General features: G+C 38.7%; 1 protein-coding gene across 1 annotated transcript in view; it reads left to right on the top strand.

Moving 5' to 3' along the window:
- Positions 1-27716, top strand: part of LOC138674484 (dynein axonemal heavy chain 3-like) — a 3367401-nt gene that overhangs the window by 586712 nt on the left and 2752973 nt on the right. The window contains 5 exon segments of the mRNA XM_069762320.1: positions 7287-7425; positions 18089-18193; positions 20858-20988; positions 21442-21637; positions 27641-27645. Coding sequence (XP_069618421.1) covers positions 7287-7425; positions 18089-18193; positions 20858-20988; positions 21442-21637; positions 27641-27645 — 576 coding nt within the window.

Genomic DNA, 27716 nt, shown 5'->3' with positions numbered 1-27716 from the left:
TGACATAGATATATTAGTTTTTCTATCTAAATTTATTTTCTTAAAAGTATGGTAGCTTTGGAAGTAAGATATGGAAAAAGTTCTGCATGCTTTAGTTATACTATAGCTATGCTGCTCAGCCCAAAATAGTATTGGCAGCAGAGAGGGAGAAAGCAGCTTTTCAGCAGTCAATCTATGCCAACCTCTTCTCAGGCTGCATTATTAATCAGATTGTTCTAGAAATACATTTCAGTGGTGAACCTCTTTATCTGGAATCCCACATTTGAGAATAAACAATATGTACAACACTGTAAAATGTGATTGCACTAGGTAACCAACAGATTTCAAAATAAAGACTTTGTAATATATGCAATTTCAGTTTACCATTATATGTAGTATGCATAAATTACAATATATGTGCATTGTGATGTGCATAGCTATTCTTTAATATATAAGCCTATTCACGTGTTCATTGATTAAATTATTTCCCAATGGTTCTTGGGAGTCACTGGCATTGTTTCCTCATTGTTTTCCATGTTTATTTTTAGGTTCATAAAATGGGTAGTCTCATAAGTACAATTAGAAACCAGATCCGTTGCTTTTGCTGGGGATAACCTATACTTCTTTTAAGGGATTTTAGAGAGGGTATTCTTATAGGGTACATAGACTAGGGTTGTCTTCATGAAATGAACCTTTAGTTGAGCAAAAGAAAAAATAATAATCATTTTTCAGTTGAGCAAAAATATTTGCAGGGCCCTGGCCGAGTTGCCATGTTAGTAGTCTGTGCCTGTTGAACCCTAGCCTTGTGAACCTCTTCCTATTTGCTGGCATCCTTAGGACTTCTCCTAAATAGCAGTTCTGGTGTGACATCATTATTGTGACATGAAGCTCAAATTACATCGCATTGGGCCTACAAATAATAAGAGATGCTGGTGATGAAGAAGGTTTACAGGGCTCTTGTCTGGCAGCCACAGATACCAAACCAGGGTCCTGTGAATTATTTTGCTCAACCCTATTGTCAAATTGTAATAATAAAGACTATATTAGCATGGCTCTTGTGTGCAAGGATGACATACAAATTCACATACCACTTCCTCATCTTGACCTCTTTTAGCTTATGTCCACAAATATTCAATCATGAGATCTATATCTCTAGAAAAGAAAAGCTCATAGAATTCCATAGCTTTTAGAAAAACTTTTCAAATGTACTTTTCTATCCTAAATTTTATTTTTCTACTGACTATGATTTCAAAATTTCTATCATATTTATTCACCTTTTCCTGCTTTCCAAAATCTGCACAGAGAAAACTGAATTCATTATCTTACAACTATCACTCCCACCAGACTATCATTAACAGTTAATGGCTCCACAATTTCCTCATGCTCACAAGTCCCCTTTGTGATAGGTGTGCATGACAGAGCAGGCAGGGACAGCAGATCGATTGAAACTGGGAGAATATAACATCAAACGTCAATATTGCCACTTAGAGTCTGCAAAGTGGCCACACAAAAGGGACAAATCCGGGGGCGCCACCCGGTAATCTGATGCCAAGGAATATGTAACAACAGTCTTTAGATTTGTTACTAAAATACAGCAGAGTGGTGGCAAATGATCTCCACACATGGCACCAGGACCTGGCCGCAGCAGCAGATCCTTGCCTTTCCCAAGATGCAGCATCAACCAAAACATGTGACTTATTGTCCTACCTTTCTGGGGATCAGCCCTTTTTGTTGGACCGAGATAATTACATCCACCACCCAATTAAACATAGCTCAAAGGATGAAGATTGTTCAAGATCCCTCTCTCAGCCTGTCTGCTGGCTTGTGCATTGGAGATGCTTCCTGCAGATAGGAACAAAGACAAACATGCCCCCACTATATGTAGGACAAGGAACACTAATGTAGGTCTGGTTACAGTATGGTGTCCATGAAAACAGGCTGGTGGTGACACTCTGTTACTCCCTACTTTTGAATAACCCTCCACTTTGTCTTTCACAGCACACACAAGCCCCCTGACACCTCCTCCTTAAAAATACTTTTCAAAGCCACTCTTTCCTTAACTTTTGTCAACTTTAAGTAATCTATTAGACAACTGGAACATCTATCTCTGTGACATTCCGTCTAATACTCTTGCATAGCCCCAATGTTCCTTTAACATTGCTTTCCAGTACTTCCTAATCCCCTTCCTTATTCAACTTCCTCCACTCTACCATTCACTGGCTACTAGTTTCACAAATAATGTAGTTCAAAATATTACCATTGATTTACAATTCTATTCATCACCATCTCCCTACTCTAGTGTTCAGAAGACCTGCTAGTTTGCTTTCTTCTTGTCTTCTCTTCACACAACCATTTCCCACATGCATGCCCCATACATTGGAACACACTACCCCAACTGATCAAATGCTCCTCCACCTTTGGAAACTAAAAAGCAAACTAAAAACCCACTTCTTTAGACAACCTTAATTCTAGAATGACCCTACTGCCACTACTCTACCATATCAGCAGTTATATAATTTAGTGTTCGCTTAGTCAGTTTAAACTGTGTTAGTCGTAATTGAATTTGTTTTCTACTAATTATTTTGAGACTAGTGTTCTTCAAGTATAAGGCAGAATATGAATTAAACTTTGTAGCAGTCTAATAGTGGGTGGAAATTTTATCTTTGATTCACTCAGCATTTATAAGAAGACCTGCCTAATGCAGTAAATCTCCAGGTAAAGTTGAGCTGTAAATTCATACAGTCACTCAGAACTTCTGAACATAGGTGTCAATGTTAATTAGTGTTATGGTGGGCGGAACACACTAAATAAATTATAATAATGAAATGCATTCACCACTCGGGGACCACCATGCAGAAATGGTATACTGCAGCTAAAAGAACAATGGCAAGACCTGCAGCAAGTGAAACAGACTCTCACTGAGTTAATTACACTCAGTGGATTAGCATGTGGCTGTGCCAATCGCACACATCGAAGGAAAAGAAACTTTGCTATGAGACCATGTTTATCAGCACACGGCCGAATATGTGAATATGGCGCTAATTGCATACCCTGTTAGTGACACAGGTGTGCGCAAGCCCCACTGGGGCACAGAAACCGGTAGTGGACTCCAAGCACTCAAAGAACTCCTCCCCAGAGAGGACGGAATTCTAAAGGCACTAGCATCTGCCCTGAATTCAAACACATAAACTCCTCTCCGGAAAAGCTGGAATTCTAGGCACTGAGCCTGCCCTGAGCACACACAGCTGAGTCCACACTACTGTCAGGTTCCTCTCACACACCAAACACAAATGATCTTAGCGCACCGACGGGCACGCCAAAGATCCTTTTATAGTTTCTGTCAATCTGACAGGACCTTACTCACTGGCCAATCCAAAACCAACCAAGACGTAAGCATGTGATGGGTGACCACCAATGAGAAGTCGACCCTCGAGCATGCTCAGTAGAGCAACACCTGGGCTCAGTTTCAGGAGTGACTGCACATTGCTTAGTATAGGCAGTTACTATAGCAGAACCTGGAGAGGCAGCAGTAACCAAATGTACAGCCTGGATCTGAGCAAGATGCTGAGACCGGTGTCCTTGCTCAGCAGCATACACTGTGGTTGAGACAGAATGGGGCATCGCAGGAGAAGACAAGGCTTGGGATCCCTCCTGTGCAAAGGGAGAATCCCGGTGCCTAGCAATTAGGCCCCCAGATTAGAAGAAATCAGTGGTATTCTCAAATTTTATTAAATATTTACAACAAATCCATATCAGTATTTTATTTTTTTTAAATATTGCTTTTATGACTAGATAATCTTAATTTGTGTTGCATATGTTGAAGCTGTTTTGCTAGTCATGCGCAGCATCCTAATATTGGTGTGTTGCATTCCTTACATAGAAACAGCCTTCTTATAATAAATGTCTATAGATGAAATCAATCAAGGGATGAAGGAACCATATTAAGGCCTAGAGGCTTGTTAAATATCCCAGATGCCTTAGCCTTGTTATTAATTGCCACAGTATTCTCACCACTATTGAAGGAGGTTAAGCGTTACCGTGTTCTTTTCCAGGCTCATGAAATGGAAATCGATATTCTGTACAAGATGCAAAATATGTTCTATACATAGTAACCAGAGTGACCAACTAAATTGTCGCTATTCCTTAAGTTGTAAGCATTTGTAAAATAAAATATTACTTTCATTTTAACTAAATATAGAAGTGTAATAGATATGGGGACACAAATGTTAATGTATTTTATTCCATTGAGAGTCTTAAGTGCTTATTTCTATATAGCACTAAAAATAGTCAAAAACAGTCTACTGCATTTGGCATCCTTATCAAGTAGTCAAACATTAAAGTAGTTCAGCCTTGCCAAAAAAAATCAAAATAGATGTCAAAGACAGACTCCATTCTGAGCTTCAGAGCTTTTTAACACATCCGTTTCTTGGTATGTGTGCTATCTGTTATTTTTAGAGATAGATTATGGACCCCTTACAATGAATGTGCTTTTTCACATGTCCTTTTTTTGCAGACTTATCTTTATTGTGCAAGAAAAAAAAGAGTCACTTCCTACTTTGATCTGTGTTGAGGATCAAACTCGCTAAGGCAAGCCAAAGGCCATATAAAAAAACTGAAAGCACACTGATGTAATCTTTATGCTGTCAGTATTTTACTACTTAAGGAACAGGGGTATCTAATTTTTTTTCATCAGACGAGAAACATAAATGCATCAAGGATTGCTGGAACAAAACTCAAAATGGGTCCAAGACACTGAAAAAAGCACAGTTTATTTTTCATACATGAGAAACCAGCTTTATTCATTGAGCACAGGAACAAAAGTGCCCCATAACTGTACGTTTGTACTATCCAGAATATAAATTTTCTCTTAATACATTCTGCGCGAAGGCAGCCAAATGGTAGCAAGTTGATGCTGTAATTTTGTTAAATCTTAGAAGGATAGGAAAATGGTTAAAAAAATATTAGTAATAGTCACATCACTGGTCACTTATCCTGCCATCCCCGCAGTTTTCTGTCCTGTCCTCTATGCCTTAACTTTCTCCCTGTCATCCAGTCTCTGTAGCCTTTTCATTCCAGGTCCTCGCTTCTAGGTCGACTAGGCCTCTAATGTCACTGTGTGTTGTGATGTTTAAAGCCTTGTCAAGCTGGAATCCAGGACCTGGAGAGAAGAGGTGGAAGAGAATGCGTGATGGAGTGTAGAGGACCAGATGGTGGGCTGCAAGAATAGCAGGACAGGCAAGCGGTGAGGTGAGTATGATTTTAATTTTAGATCCTATGTTTATTATGCTCTGTGGTGTGTAACCCCTGCGGATAATAATAACATTCAATTTGCACATAATAACTTTGCTGATAATTGAATTTCTCTTTAAAACCTTCACAATTTGTTAGTTTTAAATCTTGGCAGATTAGATTAGATAGTTCTCAGAACAATATTATAAGAGACATACCTATAGATATGTCCAGAAGTGTGGGCACCCTTCAATTTGTTCCAGAAAATTAAGTATTCCTCCCAGAAAATTAATGTAGTTACACATGTTTTGTTACACACATTTATTTCCTATGTGTGTACTGCAAGAACACAAAAAAAGAAAAAAAAACAGCAAATTGGACATAATTTCACACAAAACCCCAAAAATGAATCAGATAAATTGTTGTCACCATTCCAAAATTGTGTATAAACAACTTTATTTCAAGCCTGGGATGCTTGTTCAAACTCACCTGTGGCAAGTAGCAGCTGTTGGCAATATGAAAATCACACCTAAAACCAGATAAAAAAGCGAAAAGTTGACTCAATATTTGCATTATGTGTCTGTGTGTGCCGCACTAAGCATGGAGAACAGAAAAAGGAGAAGAGAACTGTCTGAGAACTTGAGAGCCAAAATTGTTGAAAAATATCAACAATCTTATGGTTACAAGTCCATCTCCAGAGGTCTTGATGTTCCTTTGTCAATGGTGTGCAACATAATCAAGAAGTTTCCAAACCATGGCACTGTAGCTAATCTCCCTGGACGTAGACATAGTTTTGATGCCTTCAGTGTCAATGTATAATTTTCATATTCACGAAAATACAGAAAAATTTTTAAGTGAGAAGGTGTGTCCAATATTTTGGTCTGTACTGTATAAATATATATATATATGTATATATATATATGTGAATGTATGTATACTTTTGCATGTGCACCAACTTAAAAACTGTACTCTACATTGGGGTACATTTGTGCCTTAATTTATGCTACTTTTATGGCATAGATTATAATGTATTTGCCTGCCATGCTGAACCACAACCTTTTTAAAAAGTTGGCACAACTGGTCCAGACTGGTATAAAAACTACAAGTTATACAAAAATTTTATGATATTTCAACCAATTTTATACCAGAATTCCAGCAAAAATTATTTGATGAATTGGGGCCTGCTGTATTCTTTCATCATGCCTTGTAGTCAAATGGCAAAATATTTATTGTGCCATTTTGGATACTAAGAAAACATACCTATAGTTGTTGTATTCTGCATTTTCATAGGGTTGTATATTCAGGTGGCAGATTTATTTTAAAGAATATATAATAATGAAATCCAAATTTGGTTTTATTTTAGAAATTCATTGCACCTTAAGCTGTTGCTCTTCAAATATTGCTAAACATAGTGGTCAGGGCATGTTAGGAATGTTGGTGCTAGCCAAAACTACGTATCTACAAGTTTGATATCATTATTCTCAATGTAGCAATTGCAATTATCTTTACATTACAAATATATTTTATTATGTTTCATATTGCATTTACTATGAATCATTTATATACAAGCACGTATCATGGAGTAAATACTCTGTAATATATTTTGGATTCCAAGGAAAAAAAAATCTAATTGTGTTTCATAAATATTCGATTGGCATATGTCCTCTAAAAGGATTTTAATGATTTTATTATGCAAATTCTGTTTAAGTTTAAACTTGTTGATATTGCAAAATTGAACCTAATTGACAGCTGGGTGAAGAAATAATTAGCTTAATTTAGAATGGCTGAAATCGAGGCATCGCTTACTGCGAAGAACATTAATCAAGGGAATAGTAAGTCAGTCTGTTATCATGGGCTTAACTATATTATTCAGAATAACTGTTATTATGCGCTCATTTCTGACATCTCCTAGCGCAAGGTTGTGACAGGATAGAGAGCCTGTCATACTTTTTTTTTTAACTAGGGTGTCACATACTTTGTAAAAAATAAAAAAAAGGGTATCTTTCATATTCATAATATCTGCTGAGGGAACAGCAAAGCTTTTGAAACTGTTCTCACACTGCATTTTCATTCTGTAGATATTACAGGCTTATTGAAGAATCCATCGACCATTGTATGGTGTCTCCACTTAGTGTAAAATGGCTTCGGGGAATCTATTCATACATACCAGCAGAACTTTGTAAGGTGTGGAGCAAATCCCTTCAGGATTTAACAAAGGTATGTATGGATTTGTGTCACATTTTGCAAGCTGCTCTCATTGCTATTAATACATGAATATTTGACAAGTGCAGTAGAGGAATTATTCTTATGCAGACTACCCTCTAGATATAAAATAAGCCATTCTGCAAAACAGTTGATTAGTTCTGAAAATACATATGCCATGGAGACTTTTTTCACAAGATAAATAGAAAGTCCTTGTACTCAGAATTGTTCAATGATTTAGAAGCCTTTAGTTTTCTAACCCAACTGGCTGACATTAGTGTAGTAGTAATGTATCTGTAAGTAACACTAAGTATTTTCTTTTTTTTTAAGTCACATTGTGTGAGTTGCTCTATTTTTTATTGAAATCTACTTAACTACTATTTTATTGATGGGCCAATTTCCTATTAAGGAGTCCTTTTCCTCATTGTAAGAAAACAAATGCTTTCGCGAAATCACTTTCAACCGGCATTGTCTTATACAGTATGTGGGAAAAAGGAATCTGCAACAAGAAAGGTCACAATAAGTTAGTTCTCACAAAGCCTTTTTTCTAGATTCACTTATCTCTATTATCTCCAATATTTAAATATGTGGAAGCCAACCAACTAAAATAGTCCTTTCAATGACCACTGTACTATCAAACAACATTGTCAATCTGAAAATTGTTCACGTTAAAAATGATGCCTCCCCACTAGAAAATTGCTCTTAAGTACTTGACACTAGATGTCTTTTTTTGTTTAACTTGCTGTATATTGCCTGTTGTCAAGAGTAATCTGCCTCTACTAGGAGATACACCAAGATAGATGACAGTAAGTAGGGACAGTTCTTTGTCTTTCAGCTCTTTCTCTACTCTACGTCATATGGGCGGTGGGCTTTCAGCTAAGGGCAAGTGAGCCATTGGAAAATGGAAATGCTACCCCATACAAAAACTAGAGAGCACGTTAAAGTATGAAAATTGGGGCAGTTTCTTTGGGTCAGTTTGCTTTTTGTGTAGCAGATGTTGGTCACAAGACAGTTTTTTCTCTCGGCTTTGGGCGAGGACAAGTGCCCTTAAACAAATCAAATGTAACTAAATTCTTATAAATTCATTCAAAAGTATGAGTCAATATTATTTTGTAAAGGACAGAGGCATTTTCTGAACACCTTGTTTGAAATTGGCATGGCTAAAAAATATAATGCAAAGTCTTGATAGATTCCAAAAGTATTGCAGCATATCAGAATAGGTAGCACATGCACATGTGATTAATGCATAGTTATTATGTTCAGAGAATAAGAAAAGATTTGCTTGGGGCCTTTGGTCACATGACTATAAAGTCACAGAAAGCAAGATCTATGCTTACTATTTACTAAGTCTTTGCTGGGAATGCTGCATACAACTTATTGGTCAAAAATCTAGAAGATGTGATTTTTTTTGTGGCTGTTGAGTTGTAGTAATTTGAAGTCACATGTGTTAGGAGTCGAATTTCCTCTGCTGCACAGGGGGAATCTCGATCCGTCTCCGCTGCGGTCTCCCATTCTCCTCCAGCCGCAGTGGAGCCTGCTCAGCAGGGACGTCGATCCCAGCGTCTCGCTCAGTCTGACTCTGTGAGAAGAGTTACTGCTGCTTCTCCAGCTTCTGCCTGTAAAGCCTATACTGGTCAGCAGCGAGTGGACTTCTCTGGGACTAAGTCTTTGTCTGCGCACACTGAGCATGCCCAGGGCAAGATCTCCCGTTGGAGATCGAGGGTCATGTGCTCAGACTCTGCAGCGCATTCTATTGGTCCTCTTGGCAGGTCTTGGAAGGGCAAAGTTTCTGTGGCCGCTTCCTGTCCTGCAACTATATAAACTGCGCATGACCGCACGGCCATGCGCTAGTGTACAATTTAATACGTGTGTTTGTTGTGAGTGCAAGTCGTTCTTTAAATACCCCTACCCTATTGTATGATTGTTCGCGTATGGAGTATGGCTGCTATCTAGCGCCCGACTTATCACTCAACGTGTCACACACGTGTCAGCGTCTACTGCTGTGACCGCCAGTGCGGTGCCACGCGCCAGTGTGCGCTTCCTGACCCACGTCTGGGTGCTTAGTGGTGCCTGCCAGCACGGCACAGTTCGCACTTCGGTGCTTTAATTATATAATTCCTTTCACACCCAGTAGCGGTGTAGTGCCAGCAAGGGTCTAATCGGACTACAATCCCTGTTGGGGTTTAGTTCGCTGACCACTTGCTCGCGCTCTATGTGCGGTACCGCGGTCCTGTGACACAACAGGATAACTTTCTTCACGCTGGGTGAGGTTTAACCCACGCGTGTATACTTTTGAATACCGCCATATTGTCTGTCATTTCTTAGCAGCAGGTTTCACCTGCACGGTGGACCCCGGACTGCGAACGCATCTATATCATCTCTCTTGGTGCGTTCCGCCAGTCCTAACAACATGTTGCAAAATGACCCAATTTAAAATAATTAGATATGATGTTGCAATTTATGATCTTCCTGTCATCTGACCAAATTAGCCATGTAGCCCTTGCTAATCATAGTCTCTAAATACAGACTAATTGCAGTGAATCAACCTGAGGACATTCTTCTTTAAGACTATCTTAAGGCATGTTGAGGAAGGCTTTATACTGCAGATGTTTATGACATGAACTGGATCGAGGAGAATGAATGGCTGATATTCTAAAAATCATAAGAGTCTTATTCAATCATCCATTTTTTAATGTGTATAAGAAAAATGGACAATTTTTCATCAGTGCCCTGGATCCATTTTTGATTTGTGTGTCATTCTTTTCCCTTAATGTAGCATCCTTTTCATTCCTATGAAAATAGTAAATAAAAACATTTTACAAACTTGTTAGATTAAACCACAAAAAAGAACTGACTCACTTAAATTAGTTGAGTTTAGTCCACAAATTAGACCAAAAATTGACATTTTGTTTTTGTAGAACATATTAACAAAAAGATAGTAGAGTTTGTGCACCAAGGATAATGTCATTGCAAATAGAGCAGCTGGTGCCCAAATAACTTCTTGTTGTTATAATGACAATTCTTTTCCATCCCCCTACTGTTCAAACACCACCTATAGCATTCAGCTTAAAATAAATATCAGAAATTGTATTATTTCAGCGTTAAGCTGCCCTTTCATGTTAGATCCTTTTTGAAAATGCATGCAAACCTCTTATTGACCATTGATATTAATATTGTAGGGTCTGCTGTATGTATCATTGAATTACAAGTCACTTATCTAAAATGGCTGAAATATTTGTAGTCCATCCATCTTCTAAACCATTATCTATATAATAATAATAATAATAGTTAGAAATAGTAATGACAAGACTTGAACATTCTCTTACCCTAGATCCTGAAAAACATATTTATCTAACCTTTGTGACTATGTCTTTTAGGTTTTTTTTACATTAATTTTTATGGATACTAGCTGGTAAATTCTCCAAAAGCTTTACCATGTCTTGATTAAAAAAATAAATAAAAAAATAACTGTAGGTGAATATAAATAATGGCAATAAAACCATTTCTCATATCATCAAACAGTGAATGTAAAAATAATATCTGCAAACCCCCCAAAATAAATGGTCAGGAAACAAATCCCAACACATGCTGCTTAACAATCTTATTTATATGAACAGAACTGTTTTGCAGTTGCAGAAATTTGTGCAATAAATCTGGTATATGCGAATATAGCTCTAGGGCAATCTGAGTTAATAGTTACGGTACATCATTCAGGACCTCTGTCAATTAACTAGAATGACAGGCTATTGATTTAAATGGACACCATCACTTGCTACAAACACAATATTTTTAGGACACCATTCTAAGAAGACAGCAGTGTCCATTAAAATTAATCCTATGTAGATCAAGTGTAATCCAGAGGCCACCAATACATAGCACTCTAGAAGCCACGGCCTCCATACTAACAAATCTTCATTTTCACATCCTTTGGAAAGAAACTCATTTAGCATACTTTATAGGGCAGATAAATAAGATGCATGTAAAGTATGACTATAATTGATCCACTTGTCCACATCACTTAATGTTAGGGCTAGCGGAACGCACCAAATAATAAGACAGATAGAGTATGGTGCGTTCGCAGCCCGGGGTCCACCGTGCAGAGATGGAACCTGCTGCCAAGTAATGATGGACTATATGGCGGTACAAAGTGAATACACACATGGGCTAACCTCACCCTGTGTGAAGGAAGCAAACCCTGTTACGTCACAGGGCCGTGGTACCGCACCAAGAGCGCAAGCAACGAGTCTCAGAACTCAATCCCAAGACACAGGATTTGAGTACATAGACCTCATGCGCTCGACACCGCTACTGAGGTGTCAGAGTGACAGCAATAGAAGCATGAGAGTGCATGCAGTGCCGCACTGGCAAACGCCACTAACCACCCAGGCTTGGGTCAGGAAAGCGCTGTGAAAGCACAAGGCGCCGCACTGGCGGTCACAGCAATAAGACGCTGTATTGTGTGTTTACGTGCTGAACAGTCATCCAATAGGGAGGGTTATTTAAAGAGCAACTTTCACTCACAACACACACACATTTACACATGTACACTAGCGCATGGCCGTGCAGTCATGCGCAGCTTATATAGTTGCAGCACGTTCAGGACCTTCCAATAAAGGACCAATGGGAAGCTGCTACCAAAGTTTTGGCCTTTCAGGACCTTCCTGGGGGACCAATGGGATGTGCTGCAGTACCTGAGCATGTGACCCTCGATCTCCAATGGGAAATCTTGCCCTGGGCATGCTCAGAAAGAGAAAAGCAGGACTTAGCCCAAAAGCATCTGCTCGCCGCTGCCCAACACTGACTTCAATGGCAGAAGCAGGAAAAGCAGCAGTAACTCTTTGTACAGAGTGAGACTGAGCAAGACGCTGGGACCGACGTCTCTGCTGAGCAGACTCCACTGCGGCTGGATAAGAATGGGAGACCGCAGCGGAGATGGCTCGAGATTCCCCTTGTGCAGAAGCAGGAACTCAACACCTAGCACTTAATTCAATGGTTCTTCTTGCAGTATTTTTTAATTTCTTATATGCATATGCAGTATTTTTTCATCTTTTTCAATGGGACTGAGGTGTCCTTCCAGAACTTGTTTCTAAAACTGACAATCTTTACATACATGGCACGAGATTTTACAGAAACATGAAAAAAATGCATTGCATCCATCAGTGTTCCATCACTTATAGTCTGCCATGCTGAAAGGGCTGTCTCCTCTTCTTTCTTTAGGAGCACACCTTTCCTCAGCCTCTCTATTTCCTATTTGCCAGTGGAGTGGTGTATTCCTGAAAATAAATAGTTTGGACTTCCAGCACTGTCGCACCTCCGGTTTAAACTATGTGCTCTCACTTTCTGTAAACAGAGTCAGGTTCGACTCTGCAGCCAGCATTGGTTGAATTCAGTGGTCCGGAGAGCTTCAGAACAGTCATGCAAGTTCTAAAGCAGTGGTCCCAAACTTTTCTTACCTGGAGAACCACATTCAGCTCTCAGAGCGGGTTTTGAGCCACACTCAGGTCTTTCCCCCTCTTCCCAGAAGTAGTGACGTCTTGCTCTCTCCCCTCAAAGTAGTGACACCCAAAACAAACATTACCAGTGTAAAGACAGCCAAAGTTTTCCATCACACCAAGACCTTGTGCTGCCCTAACTTATAGTCAGTATACTCATATCCAAGGGTAACCACCTTACCCCAAATCAGTATTTTTGCATCATGCGCTCCCACCATTGTGTCACATCCAGCTTCAAGCACTACCTCTGGCTGGTAGTATCATTCTATCTCCAGTATCATTATATACTTAGTTTATCTCTAAACATTAAGGCCAGTATATAGTAATGCAGATTTGTTCTTCTCTGTTCGATTACTCACAAAAGTAACCATCTGGAATCCCACTCTTCATAGTTGTTTACTAGCCATGGTGCAAATACATCAAGCCAAAACATAGGTCTGAGAGCCACATGTGTCTCCAAAGCGACAGGTTATGGACCCCTGCTCTAAAGCATGCTCTTTCTGCCTTGGCAAAGAGAAATACACAATATAACAAAAATCCATCCATTCTTGAAAATGGAAAAGATTTTTAATAAGAGATAAATTGCAAAGTTCTTTGTTTTTACCAGAATTTAGCAATTTTACACAATTAATAAGATAAGACAATATCTTTATGAATTATGCATAGTAAGTGTACACATTTCCAAAAACTAGGGATGCTCCATCTCATGAATGTATCATGAGAGAAAGCTTTTCTTCGGCCTGTGTTGCCATTAATTCCAGCAAATTTATCAAAGTGTGAGACAATGTTTGGTTAATTTGGCACACTTTTAGATGTAAGACTTCTGTTTAGAACATTTTTTTCAGTCTTTGTGCCATCTCTCTACTGGAGCTGCTTTGGAACATTTTGTGCAACATTTTTAAAAAGTTGCAAATCATAAATATATGTAGCTGCCTCTTTTGACTAGATCAAAATAAAATTAATGGACTTAAAATATGTCTAAAAACTAAAAATAACACCAATGCTCACAAATTCTGGTGCAAAGCATAAGATAAAGTCCACCCGTTAACTTTGTGCATTATAGGTAGAGATGAGCTAATTTGTTCGGGTTCGGTTCCAAATTTGATGGGCATCGAATATTGTTTTTGCAATATTCATTGAACATAGCTGAGCATCATTAGAGTCAATGAAAGTAGAAATTTCCAAAAATGTTGAGAACCAATCATCAAACTTACATTCGGCGCTAACAGTGTTAGAATATGGCACGAATATGTCAACATCAGATTCGGGGACAAAAACCGATCGAATTTGCGCATCTCTAATTATAGGAACTCAGCTTATTAGTTAGGGATGTGTCTAATTACAGGAATTTTGACAATTTTTCACGATGAAGAACTATAAATGCCAATCTTGGTCATAACTATTCTTCGGAAATATAGAAAATACATATAAATAGCATCTTATGCTCACAATTTAGGATTCATTATTATAATTCTGTTTGCTTTTATGTTGGGTGCACAAATTCACAGGTGCAACCTTAGGTGCTCTGCTTTCAATACATCATAATTTTCTTGGCTTTGACCATAAATGTGTTGTCTCAGTACAATTGTTTCATGGACAAAAGTGTACAAATTGAACTTAAAGCGAACCTGTCAGCAGGATTTTGCAAAGTAAACTACAGACACTGTCAGGTTGGCGCTGTTACTTTGATCAAAATTATGCCTGAAGTAAAGAAATGCGTTTCGTGGTTCTTATGTAATCAGTATTAGAAGTTTTCATTGAATGAGATTCTCATGCTTTGGGGCAGGACTGTAGGCAGAGTATTTTCTTCCTGCTCTAGGCCAGAGAGCCAAGGAAAGATCTGCTCACAGGCCACCCCAAAGCACAAACAGTCTGTCTCTATGATGAGGAAAATGTTTGTACTTCGGGCGGCCTGTGGGTAGGTCCTTGGTTTCCCTGGCTTAGAGCACCATGATAAAACTCTGACTACAGTCCTGTCCCAGAGCACACACATACACAAGAACTGCAAGATTGATTTCTTCATCTTAGGTATCATTTTAATCAGAGTAACAGCGCCAATCCTGCTGACAAGTTTAATTTAAAAGAAAATGAACAAATACAGTAAAGGAAATAAGTATTTGATCCCTTGCTGATTTTTTAAGTTTGCCCACAGACAAAGACGTAAACAATCTATAATTTTAATGTTAATTTTAACATTGAGAAATGGAATATCAACCATAAGATCCAGAAAATCAAATTGTATAAATTATAAAAATGCATTTGCATTTTGCAGTGAGAAATAAGTATTTGATTCCCTACCAACCATTAAGAGTTTTCGCTCCTACAGACCAGTTAGACGCTCCTAATCAACTCGCTACCTGCATTAAAAACAGCTGTCTTACATAGTCACCTTAATAAAATACTCCTGTCTACAGACTCAATAAGTCAGATTCTAACTTCTACAACATGGGCAAAGCCAAAGAATTTTATAAGGATGTCAGGGACAAGATCATAGACCTGTACAAAGCTGGAATGGGCTACAAAACCCACGCTGGGTGAGAAGGAGACAACTGTGCAAAAGTAAGAAAATGGAAGAAATACAAAATAACTGTAAATCGTCATCGATCTGAGGCACCATGCAAAATCTCACCTCGTGGGGTATTCTTGATCATGAGGAAGGTGAGAGATCAGCCTAAAACTATACGGGGGGAACTTGTTAGTGATCTCAAGGCAGCTGGGACAACAGTCACCAAGAAAACCATTGGTAACACATTACGCCGTAAAGGTTTAAAATTATGCAGTGCCCGCAAGGTCCCCCTGCTCAAGAAGGCACATGTGCAGGCCCATCTGGAGTTTGCCAATGAACACATGGATCATTCTGTGAGTGATTGGGAGAAGATGCTGTGGTCAGATGAGGCAAAAATTGAGGTCTTTGGCATTAACTCATCTCGCCATGTTTGAAGAAAGAGAAATACTGCCTATGACCCAAAGAAAACTGTCCCCACTGACAAACATAGAGATGGAAACATTATGTATTGAGGTGTTTCTCTGCTAAGGGCACATAACTATTTCACCACATCAATGGGAGAATAGATGGATCCATGTACCGTAAAATCCTGAGTGACCACCTCCTTCCCTCTTCCAGTACATTAAAAATGAGTCATGGCTGGGTCTTCCAGCAAGACAATAACTCAAAACATACAGCCAAGGCAACAAAGGAGTGGCTCAAAAGAAGCACATTAAGATCATGGAGTGGCCTATCCAGTCTCCAGACCTTAATCCCATAGAAAACTTATGGAAGGAGTTGAAGCCCTGAGTTGCCAAGTGACAGCCTAAAAATCTTAATGATTTAGAGGGGATCTGCAAAGAGGATTGGACCAAAATTCCTCCTGACATGTGCACAAACATCATCATCAACTACAAAAAACATCTGACTGCTGTGCTTGCCAACAAGTGTTTTGTCACCAAGTATTAAGTCTCATTTGCCAGAGGGATCAAATACTTATTTTTCACTGCAAAATGCAAATAAATTGATATAATTTAGTCAATGTGATTTTCTGGATTTTATTTTTGATATTTTGTCTCTCAATGTAAAAATTAACCTTCCCTTAAAATTATAGACTCTGTTTTTGTAGGTGGGCAAACTTACAAAATTAGCAAGGGATCAAATACGTATTTCCCCGACTGTATCTTGGAAGTTTCACTTTTGTGAATTTTTGTTCTCAATGTTAAGCATATTGAATTCAATTTATTTTTTTAATGTAAGAAAAAAAGTAAAATAAAATGTATGAAAACATCTTACTGTACTTCATTGATATTCTCACTTGCCTGCAGCTTTGTGGGTAAGAAGACAATAACTCAGGTTTTTTAGCTTTGTCATCTGCACACTGAAAAGATAATGCTAAGGGTTAGGGCTTAGGAAAAAAGCTACGAATGAAAGAAGCTATCTCATAAGTACAACTTACTAGAAAAGGTAGCTAACCCATAAGTCAATGTCTGACCCCTAAACGATCCTTGCAATGCCACTTCAGAAATTCATTTACAGCTTGTCTCAGGCTGTTTACCGATCATTAGCGCAAAGAAGAATCTTCCTGGCTGAGTGCGTCAATCTTGAGGCAACATGTAGGAGATAACAGCTCTCTTTAAAGAGAATCTACAGTCAGAAAATGAGATATTTTTTTAAAATTAGGTTGTTGTGTTAAACGTATTTTTCAGAAATTTATGGCATTTTTTACAGATCAAAGTATGTATTAAAAGTAAAACTTCCTGCTGTTTCAGTAATCAACTCATGTTTATATGTATAGTGGTCAGACCTGCACCCTATCTTTTGTATAGAAACATTTAATATATAGTGTCTGTTTGCAAAGGTCATTGTTAAGGGAGGGGGAGCAGGGTCAGCCTGCTAAAAACTCTCCCTTTCAGAATAGAAAGCATGCAAAAATCATTAGATCACTCATCTCTCTCTCTCTTTATATATATACTAGATTGTGGCCCGATTCTAACACATCGGGTATTCTAGCATATGCATGTCCCCGTAGTATATGGACAATGATGATTCCAGAATTTGCGGCAGACTGTGCCCGTCGCTGATTGGTCGAGGCAACCTTTATGACATCATCGTCGCCATGGCAACCATTATGACATCTACATCGATACTGTGCCCGTTGCTGATTGGTCGAGGCCCGGAGGCCTCGACCAATCAGAGACGCGGGATTTCTACGTCGATGCTGTGCCGGTCTCTGATTGGTCGAGGCCTGGCGGCCTCGACCAATCATAGAGCCGGGATTTCCAGGACAGACAGACAGACAGACAGACAGACGGAAAAACCCTTAGGCAATTATATATATAGATATATATATCTCAATTCTCAATTGACCCAAATGACCCATGATGGTCTATTAAACCACAGTTGTTTTTATTTTAGCTATTTGGAGGATTGGTTATTGCCTGGAAGATTGGCACCCATGTTAACCTTCTTTTTGCTTGCTTGTACTGCTTCATTTTTAGATAGATAGATAGATAGATAGATAGATAGATAGATAGATAAATATGTGATTTAAAACAAATGGCAAAAATATTTTACAAATATATGACACACAAATACCTGACCTAAGCAACAGGTCATTTTCTTAGTATAACGTCCCTTTAAAGAGAACAGCTGAGTATGGAACCTTCATTTCCTGTTGACCTTTTTTCATTTTCCACAGGAGGTAGAGGAAAACTATACATATGCCATAAAGAAATCAATGCTTGATTACATACTATTGGACCCATTGGAGCAACAGAGGCTTGGAATCGAAATGATCCCAAAGGTAAAATGTTATTTTCCACTTCCATATTGAAACATTTTGCTTCTTAAAATACACAATTGTCTTTTGAGGGATTTCCAGCAATTTGTCAGGAGATTTTACTCTGTGTAAATAAACTCCTAGTGGATGCATACTTTCCTTGGCAGAGTAATGAATGTCTATAGATTTTGTTGGAGGTGAAAGAAATTAGGTGTCTAAAAAAAGGGTCCGAAATTGCGTTGGTTTTTTTGGGGCCAGACACAGGTCATTTCTCTGCTTGATAATGAGGTTTCACAGCTGAAGTTACACAGCTATTGTGGGTTGCAGAAAAAAGTGTGCCTTATGGTTGGAGCAAATGAGACTTATATTTGTAATAGAGCTGGCCCTGTGGGGTCATTGTATATGATGGAGCTCTTACAATGGTTTACCAGAGCATTTCTATTCTCAGTAGACTGCATGGAAAGGTGGTATAGCACTGCCATCACATTTCTCACATCTGTCACCTCTCCTGTTAATGTGATCCTTCTATGTACGCTGTAGATACACATCTGAAATGTGCAAAGCTAAAGGGGAATGGTGGCAGTAATAAAAACGCTGTGGTCATGATGATAGAAAGTGACAAAGGAAAGAAGGAGACAGGCGGACAGGGCTATTTCATTGAAATGAGAAGAGTGGCAGCCACAGGGAGAGCTGGGAAAGAAGAGCTGTCAGGCTGTATATACATTTGGTATTGTTATTTAAATGAAAGGATATCACTTCTGATAGCTATTTCTATGTGTTCTACAGTCAACACAAAGTTACATTAGCGTTTATTTTGCTTAGAATACAATATGCAATCCATCATTTTATTACTTTCCTTTTTTTGCTGTGAAACTTATGGCAATGGACTTATCACAGTAAAACACTCCAGAACATCTTAATCTGCTAAACAGATAAAGTCTGTATGTATATTATAATTTACAATTGCAGTAAATAAGATTTTTTTTTATTTGTCTTTAATAATATACGTACAGTTGTGTGATAAAGAGTTTGCCCCGTTTTGATTTTCTATTCTGTTGCATGTTTGTCACATTTGAATGTTTCAGATCCCCAAATACATTTAAATATTAGACAACGATAATACAAGTAAACACAAAATGCAGTTTTTAAATGAAGGTCCTTATCATTAGTGGATAAAGAAATCCACACCTACAGGACACCATGTGAAAAAGTGATTGCTCCCCCAACTTAACACATAAATTAGCTGAGATTTATTACATATATGAGTTCAAATTCTCTAGCCACATCGAAGTCTGATTGCCGCCACACCTATTCTCAATCAAGAAAGCACCTAAATAGGAGCTGCCTGGCAAAGTGATGTAGACTAAAAGTTGGTCAAAAGCTAGACATCATGCCGCGATCCAAAGAAATTCTGGAACAAATGAGAAACAAAGTAATTAAGATCTATCAGTCTGGAAAAAGTTATATAGCCATTTCTTTAGCTATGGACTCCAGCAAACCACAGTGAGAGCTATTATACACAAATGGCAAAAACATTCAACAGTGAACTTTCACAGGAGTTGCTGGCCAACCAAAGTAACCCCAAGAGAATAGCAACAACTCATCCAAGAAGATACAAAAGACCCCACAACAACATCCAAAGAACTACAGGTCTCACTTGCCTCAATTAAGGTCAGTGTTCATAACTCCAGCCTAAGAAAGAAACTGAGCAAAAATTGAATGTGTAGCAGAATTCCAAGATGAAAATCACTGCTGAGTAATAAGATGTTGATGATACCCAAGAATTTTGAGAAAATCCTCTGTGGACTGAAGAGAAAAAGTTGAACTTTTTAAAAAGTGTATGTCACATTACATCTGGCATAGAAGTAACACAGCATTTCAGAAAAGGAACATCATACCAACAGTAAAATATGGTGATGGTAGCATGATGATCTGGGGCTGTTTTGCTGCTTCAGGATCTTGAAGATTTGCTGTGGTAAATGGAAAGATGAATTCTGCTGTCTGCCACAAAAATCCTAAAGGAGAATGCCTAGCCATCTGTTCATGACCTCAAGCTGAAGTGCACTTGGGTTATGCAGCAGGACACTGATACAACAAACACCAGCAAATCCACCTCTAAAAGACTTAATACAACAATTTTGACTTTGGAGTGGCCTAGTCAAAGTCCTGACTTTAATTCAATTAAGTTTCAGTGGCATGATCTTAAAAAAGTGGTCATGATCAGAAACTCTCCAGTGTGGCTCAATTACAGCAATACTGCAAAGATGAGTGGGCCAAAATTCCTCCATTGTAAAAGACTCTTTGCCAGTTATTGCAAATGCTTGATTGCAGTTGTTGCTGCTAAGGGTGGCCCAATCAGTTATTAAGTTTAAGGGCAATCACTTTTTCACATGGGGTTCTACAGATTTTGATTTCTCTTTACCTTCATAATGAAGGCCTTCATTTAAAAACTGCATTTTATTTTTACTTATGCTATCTTTGTCTAATATTTACATTTGTTTCATGAAATGAAACATTTAAGTGGGACAAAAATGCAAAATAATAGAAAATTAGGATCGGGCAGTTTTTCGCACAAATTTATGTATTCATAAAAAAAACCTTTGAGCTACATAATATAAAATGTCTTATTAAAGTGGTCAAAATGCAATATTTTTAAGTTGTGGCAATCATTTTTTGTTTTGCATCAAGATTTCTAAGACTGCTGGACGGGATCATTTTCCTTGGCATAAAACTGTTAATGGCGCACGTGTCAAATTGATGAAGAGCTTGCACATCACTCACCCTGTCATGACCAAGATTCTCCTTCACTTCCATAGAAAGTATGTTATTAATGATTATAGATTTAGGTTACTATTTCTACTATATCGGTCTGCCATATTATGGTAAATGGAATATAGGAAAATGCAGTAGGCTAATATATAAATTATTAAGCATTGCCGAAGACAGGAAGCACCTGTTAAAGCTTAACCCATCTGCTTCGCCACATGTACTCAGTGAGCAGGCTTCACATACTGTAAATGACTATAATCACTCATTTTGACCTTCCACTTCATGACTGATCACTAATGTACTCCTGCTGATTTTGTAACTCCTTTGACTCACTTAAATATGGGATGTATTGCCAGTAACTAGATAATTGTATCATGCTCTGTACTGTAGTGAGCAGATGGATATAATCTTTTAATGTATGAGAGTTAAATATGCCTTGATGATGGGGAGTCTGTACTATCATTCTATTGTTTTCAAGTCTGTTTTAACTGTTTTTATTTTAGTTATGGGACTTTTAGCCTGGTTGATGCCGAAGGTCTCCTGAAAAGTGTACCAATGCCACTGAACAAGCTAGTTATACTTATCAGTAGTCTGGTCCAAAAGAGGGCTAAACTTTTACAAGACACTTGGATCAAGGAGTGCTGTAATATTGTGGGACAAAACAGAGATGACATAGAATCTGTAATGCCGGAGGATGAGGTGAGTTCAATTTCACATCTACATCAAAATAAATCCACCCTGTTGTGATACTACAAGATAAAGGGGTAAAAGTTACTTTTACAATCTGTTACCCAAAAATTGAGCTGAAGGAAATAGACTTTAATATTAAAAAGTACAATAGCTCTGTTTGAGTAATGTTGGCAGATATACACAGAGGCATACATTGAGGTGTTAATGGATAACCCTTCTCTACATGGTCAAAGGAACATGATAATCTTATACATGAATGCAGGCATGCAAAAATATAAGTTGTGTGCTTTTTAAATATCAACTATTGTCAATTGTGTGATAGTATGAACTGATAGAGAAAGAATAATCAAATTAAGTCAGACATTATACTCGAGGCAAGGATCACTAAGCTATGACTTGGATAGTTTGGACACCTATAAAGAGGGCAATCTCATAATCGGAAGAATAGAAGGATCAAGGTGAAGAGGAAGACCAGCAGCCCATTGGCTTGATACAAACAAAATAATGGTAGAGAAAACCCTACCGGACTTACAGTGGGACAAAAAAGTATTTAGTCAGTCAGCAATAGTGCAAGTTCCACCACTTAAAAAGATGAGAGGTGTCTGTAATTTACATCATAGGTAGACCTCAACTATAGGAGACAAACTGAGAAAAAAAAATCCAGAAAATCACATTGTCTGTTTTTTTTAACAATTTATTTGCATATTATGGTGGAAAATAAGTATTTGGTCAGAAACAAAATTTCATCTTAATACTTTGTAATATATCCTTTGTTGGCAATGACAGAGGTCAAACGTTTTCTGTAAGTCTTCACAAGGTTGCCACACACTGTTGTTGGTATGTTGGCCCATTCCTCCATGCAGATCTCCTCTAGAGCAGTGATGTTTTTGGCTTTTCGTTTGGCAACACGGACTTTCAACTCCCTCCAAAGGTTTTCTATAGGGTTGAGATCTGGAGACTGGCTAGGCCACTCCAGGACCTTGAAATGCTTCTTACGAAGCCACTCCTTCGTTGCCCTGGCGGTTTGCTTTGGATCATTGTCATGTTGAAAGACCCAGCCACGTTTCATCTTCAATGCCCTTGCTGATGGAAGAAGGTTTGCACTCAAAATCTCACGATACATGGCCCCATTCATTCTTTCATGTACCCGGATCAGTTGTCCTGGCCCCTTTGCAGAGAAACAGCCCCAAAGCATGATGTTTCCACCACCATGCTTTACAGTAGGTATGGTGTTTGATGGATGCAACTCAGTATTCTTTTTCCTCCAAACACGACAAGTTGTGTTTCTACCAAACAGTTCCAGTTTGGTTTCATCAGACCATAGGACATTCTCCCAAAACTCCTCTGGATCATCCAAATGCTCTCTAGCAAACTTCAGACGGGCCCAGACATGTACTGGCTTAAGCAGTGGGACACGTCTGGCACTGCAGGATCTGAGTCCATGGTGGCGTAGTGTGTTACTTATGGTAGGCCTTGTTACATTGGTCCCAGCTCTCTGCAGTTCATTCACTAGGTCCCCCCGCGTGGTTCTGGGATTTTTGCTCACCGTTCTTGTGATCATTCTGACCCCACGGGGTGGGATTTGCGTGGAGCCCCAGATCGAGGGAGATTATCAGTGGTCTTGTATGTCTTCCATTTTCTAATTATTGCTCCCACTGTTGATTTATTCACTCCAAGCTGGTTGGCTATTGCAGATTCATTCTTCCCAGCCTGGTGCAGGGCTACAATTTTGTTTCTGGTGTCCTTTGACAGCTCTTTGGTCTTCACCATAGTGGAGTTTGGAGTCAGACTGTTTGAGGGTGTGCACAGGTGTCTTTTTATACTGATAACAAGTTTAAACAGGTGCCATTACTACAGGTAATGGGTGGAGGAAAGAGGAGACTCTTAAAGAAGAAGTTACAGGTCTGTGAGAGCCAGAAATCTTGATTGTTTGTTTCTGACCAAATACTTATTTTCCACTATAATATGCAAATAAATTGTTAAAAAAACAGACAATGTGATTTTCTGGATTTTTTTTCTCAGTTTGTCTCCCATAGTTGAGGTCTACCTATGATGTAAATTACAGACGCCTCTCATCTTTTTAAGTGGTGGAACTTGCACTATTGCTGACTGACTAAATACTTTTTTGCCCCACTGTATCTAGGCTTGAGCAAGATCAATCTTCTTACAGATCGTTCATCTATCAAGTACTCATGGCTCATGATCGAGCTGAAGACCGTTAAAAAATAGCCTGATATCTATTAGTAGACCTTTAAATTTGTAGTTGTTGCTCCTCCATTATTCATTCTTCGAGAATGTCTTTCGCCTGCCAAATGATTCTAAATAAATTAGGATATCGTTGAAAAGCTCCAGTAGTGCATTACTCACTAAACACCTTTCTAACTGAAGAATATTGAAAAGCAAAAAGCTCCCTGTAACACAAGCAATGATAACATATGAGTGCTAACTGTGTTTCTTAGTGTTTTGAGAGGTCCCATGTGAGTGTCCTTTATAAGCTACCCAGAATCTTTAAAAAAATGGATAAATTGTATGGTTCTCCATTATGGATATTTAATTGATCATTGACTCCATTTTAGCTGGATATATCATAAATGCCCTAAGTACTGCAACACTGTTAGCTGTTAGGTCTATTTTACTCCTCTCAATTTTTCTCTGTGAACTGATCCAGTCACTTGCTGCAAATTACAATATCTATTATTGACAGCTAATTAGATGCAATGTGACCACCTCCACCAAATAAACAAAAATAGACAATCACTTTCTACGCGGAGAACAAATTCAATGTCCCTCCACTTCCAGGTCAGCTTAAATCAGAAAGGTTTGTTGAACTTGATGCACGATTAACATGATGTCCCTGCAGTCATTCTGCTTATACACCTTAAAGAAACCCTCCCACAAATATTTTTTTACATTAAATGTGTATATGAGCATGTAATGTAGCGTAAGTGTATTAATATAATTACCTACTAGTGCCTTCTCCGGTATCCAGTACTGTTCTGCTCCTTCTCACAGTGATGTCGCACCTCCGCAGACTCTCCAGGTCACACGGTGCTCTGAGTAACCCAGAAATAGCTTTCATAATGTCTATGGAGTGTTAGAACGAAGCTGCATAGACTTCTGGCTCACGCACAGAGCATAGAGTGAGATCTTGAAAAGAAAAATTATATATGTATATACATATACATACACTGGCATGTAAAAGTTTGGGCAACCCTAGTCAAAATTATTATTATTACGAACAGTGAAGCAAGCTGAAGGTGAAATGATCTCTAAAAGATCTAAAGTTAAAAATGACACATTTTCTTTCTGTTTTAGACAATATATATATATAAATATATATATATATACAGTGGGGCAAAAAAGTATTTAGTCAGTCAGCAATAGTGCAAGTTCCACCACTTAAAAAGATGAGAGGCGTCTGTAATTTACATCATAGGTAGACCTCAACTATGGGAGGCAAACTGAGAAAAAAAAATCCAGAAAATCACATTGTCTGTTTTTTTAACATTTTATTTGCATATTATGGTGGAAAATAAGTATTTGGTCAGAAACAAACAATCAAGATTTCTGGCTCTCACAGACCTGTAACTTCTTCTTTAAGAGTCTCCTCTTTCCTCCACTCATTACCTGTAGTAATGGCACCTGTTTAAACTTGTTATCAGTATAAAAAGACACCTGTGCACACCCTCAAACAGTCTGACTCCAAACTCCACTATGGTGAAGACCAAAGAGCTGTCAAAGGACACCAGAAACAAAATTGTAGCCCTGCACCAGGCTGGGAAGAATGAATCTGCAATAGCCAACCAGCTTGGAGTGAAGAAATCAACAGTGGGAGCAATAATTAGAAGATGGAAGACATACAAGACCACTGATAATCTCCCTCGATCTGGGGCTCCACGCAAAATCCCACCCCGTGGGGTCAGAATGATCACAAGAACCGTGAGCAAAAATCCCAGAACCACGCGGGGGACCTAGTGAATGAACTGCAGAGAGCTGGGACCAATGTAACAAGGCCTACCATAAGTAACACACTACGCCACCATGGACTCAGATCCTGCAGTGCCAGACGTGTCCCACTGCTTAAGCCAGTACATGTCCGGGCCCGTCTGAAGTTTGCTAGAGAGCATTTGGATGATCCAGAGGAGTTTTGGGAGAATGTCCTATGGTCTGATGAAACCAAACTGGAACTGTTTGGTAGAAACACAACTTGTCATGTTTGGAGGAAAAAGAATACTGAGTTGCATCCATCAAACACCATACCTACTGTAAAGCATGGTGGTGGAACCATCATGCTTTGGGGCTGTTTCTCTGCAAAGGGGCCAGGACGACTGATCCGGGTACATGAAAGAATGAATGGGGCCATGTATCGTGAGATTTTGAGTGCAAACCTCCTTCCATCAGCAAGGGCATTGAAGATGAAACGTGGCTGGGTCTTTCAACATGACAATGATCCAAAGCACACCGCCAGGGCAACGAAGGAGTGGCTTCGTAAGAAGCATTTCAAGGTCCTGGAGTGGCCTAGCCAGTCTCCAGATCTCAACCCTATAGAAAACCTTTGGAGGGAGTTGAAAGTCCGTGTTGCCAAGCGAAAAGCCAAAAACATCACTGCTCTAGAGGAGATCTGCATGGAGGAATGGGCCAACATACCAACAACAGTGTGTGGCAACCTTGTGAAGACTTACAGAAAACGTTTGACCTCTGTCATTGCCAACAAAGGATATATTACAAAGTATTGAGATGAAATTTTGTTTCTGACCAAATACTTATTTTCCACCATAATATGCAAATAAAATGTTAAAAAAACAGACAATGTGATTTTCTGGATTTTTTTTTCTCAGTTTGTTTCCCATAGTTGAGGTCTACCTATGATGTAAATTACAGACGCCTCTCATCTTTTTAAGTGGTGGAACTTGCACTATTGCTGACTGACTAAATACTTTTTTGCCCCACTGTATATATATACATATATATTTTCATAATTTACATTTTAAAAATTACAAAAAGAAAATATGGCAATACACAAGTTTTGGCACCCTGCATGGTTAGTACCTAGTAGCACCCCTTTGGAAAGCATTACAGCTTGTAAACACTCTTTGTAGCCAGCCAAGTCTTGAGATTCCTATGTCGTCTTGCATGCACTGCTATTTTGAGGTCTAGCCACAAATTTTCAAGGATGTTCAGATCGGGAAACTATGAAGGTCATTGTAAAACCATCAGCTTGCACCTTTTGATGTAGTCTATTGTGGATTTTGGATCATTATCCATTTGTAGAAGCCATCCTCTTTTCAACTTCAGATTTATAACTGTTGGTGTTATGTTTGCATCAAGAATTTATTGAAATTTCATTGAATCTATTCTTCCGTCTATCCCTGAAATGTCCCCCATGCCATTTGCTGCAGCACAACCGCAAATATGATTGATCCACCCCATGCTTATTGGTTAGCAAGATGCTCTTTTCCAGAAATTCTGTACCCTTTTTTCTCCACACATATCCTTGATCATTATGGCCCAAGAGTTCAATGTTAACCTCATCTGTCCACAGGACTTGCTTCCAAAATGCATCAGACTTGTTTAGATGTTCATTTGCATACTTCTGATGCAGAATTTTATTGTGAGGGCGCAGGAAAGGTTTTCTTTCGATGACACCTTCATGAAAGCCTTATTTGTGCAGGTGTCTCTGAACAGTAGAACAATGTACCACAACTCGAGAGTCTGCTAAATCTTTCTGAAGGTCTTTTACAGTCAAGCAGAGGTTCTGATTTGCCTCTCTAGAAATCGCATGTGCAGCTCTCACTGAAATTTTGCTTGGTCTTCCAAACCTTATCTTGACTTCCACTGTTCCTGTTAACAGCCATTTCTTATTTACATTTCAAACTGAGGAAAAGGCAATACGAAAATGCTTTGCTAGCTTCTTATAGCCTTCTCCTGCTTTGTGGGTCTCCACCATTTTTTTAAGAGTGCTAGGTAAAGAAGAACCCATGGCTGCTGTTTTTTGTCACAAGGTTAGAGGAGGATGGGTTTTTATAAAGCTGGGAAATTTACATCACCTGGCCTTTCATAATCATGATAGTGAACAAGCCATAACCCT

The sequence above is a fragment of the Ranitomeya imitator genome, chromosome 4 (assembly GCF_032444005.1).
Source record: "Ranitomeya imitator isolate aRanImi1 chromosome 4, aRanImi1.pri, whole genome shotgun sequence".
Classification (NCBI taxonomy): Eukaryota; Metazoa; Chordata; class Amphibia; order Anura; family Dendrobatidae; genus Ranitomeya; species Ranitomeya imitator.
Note: the sequence above shows the minus strand (reverse complement) of the source record. Positions and strands in the feature narration are given on the sequence as shown.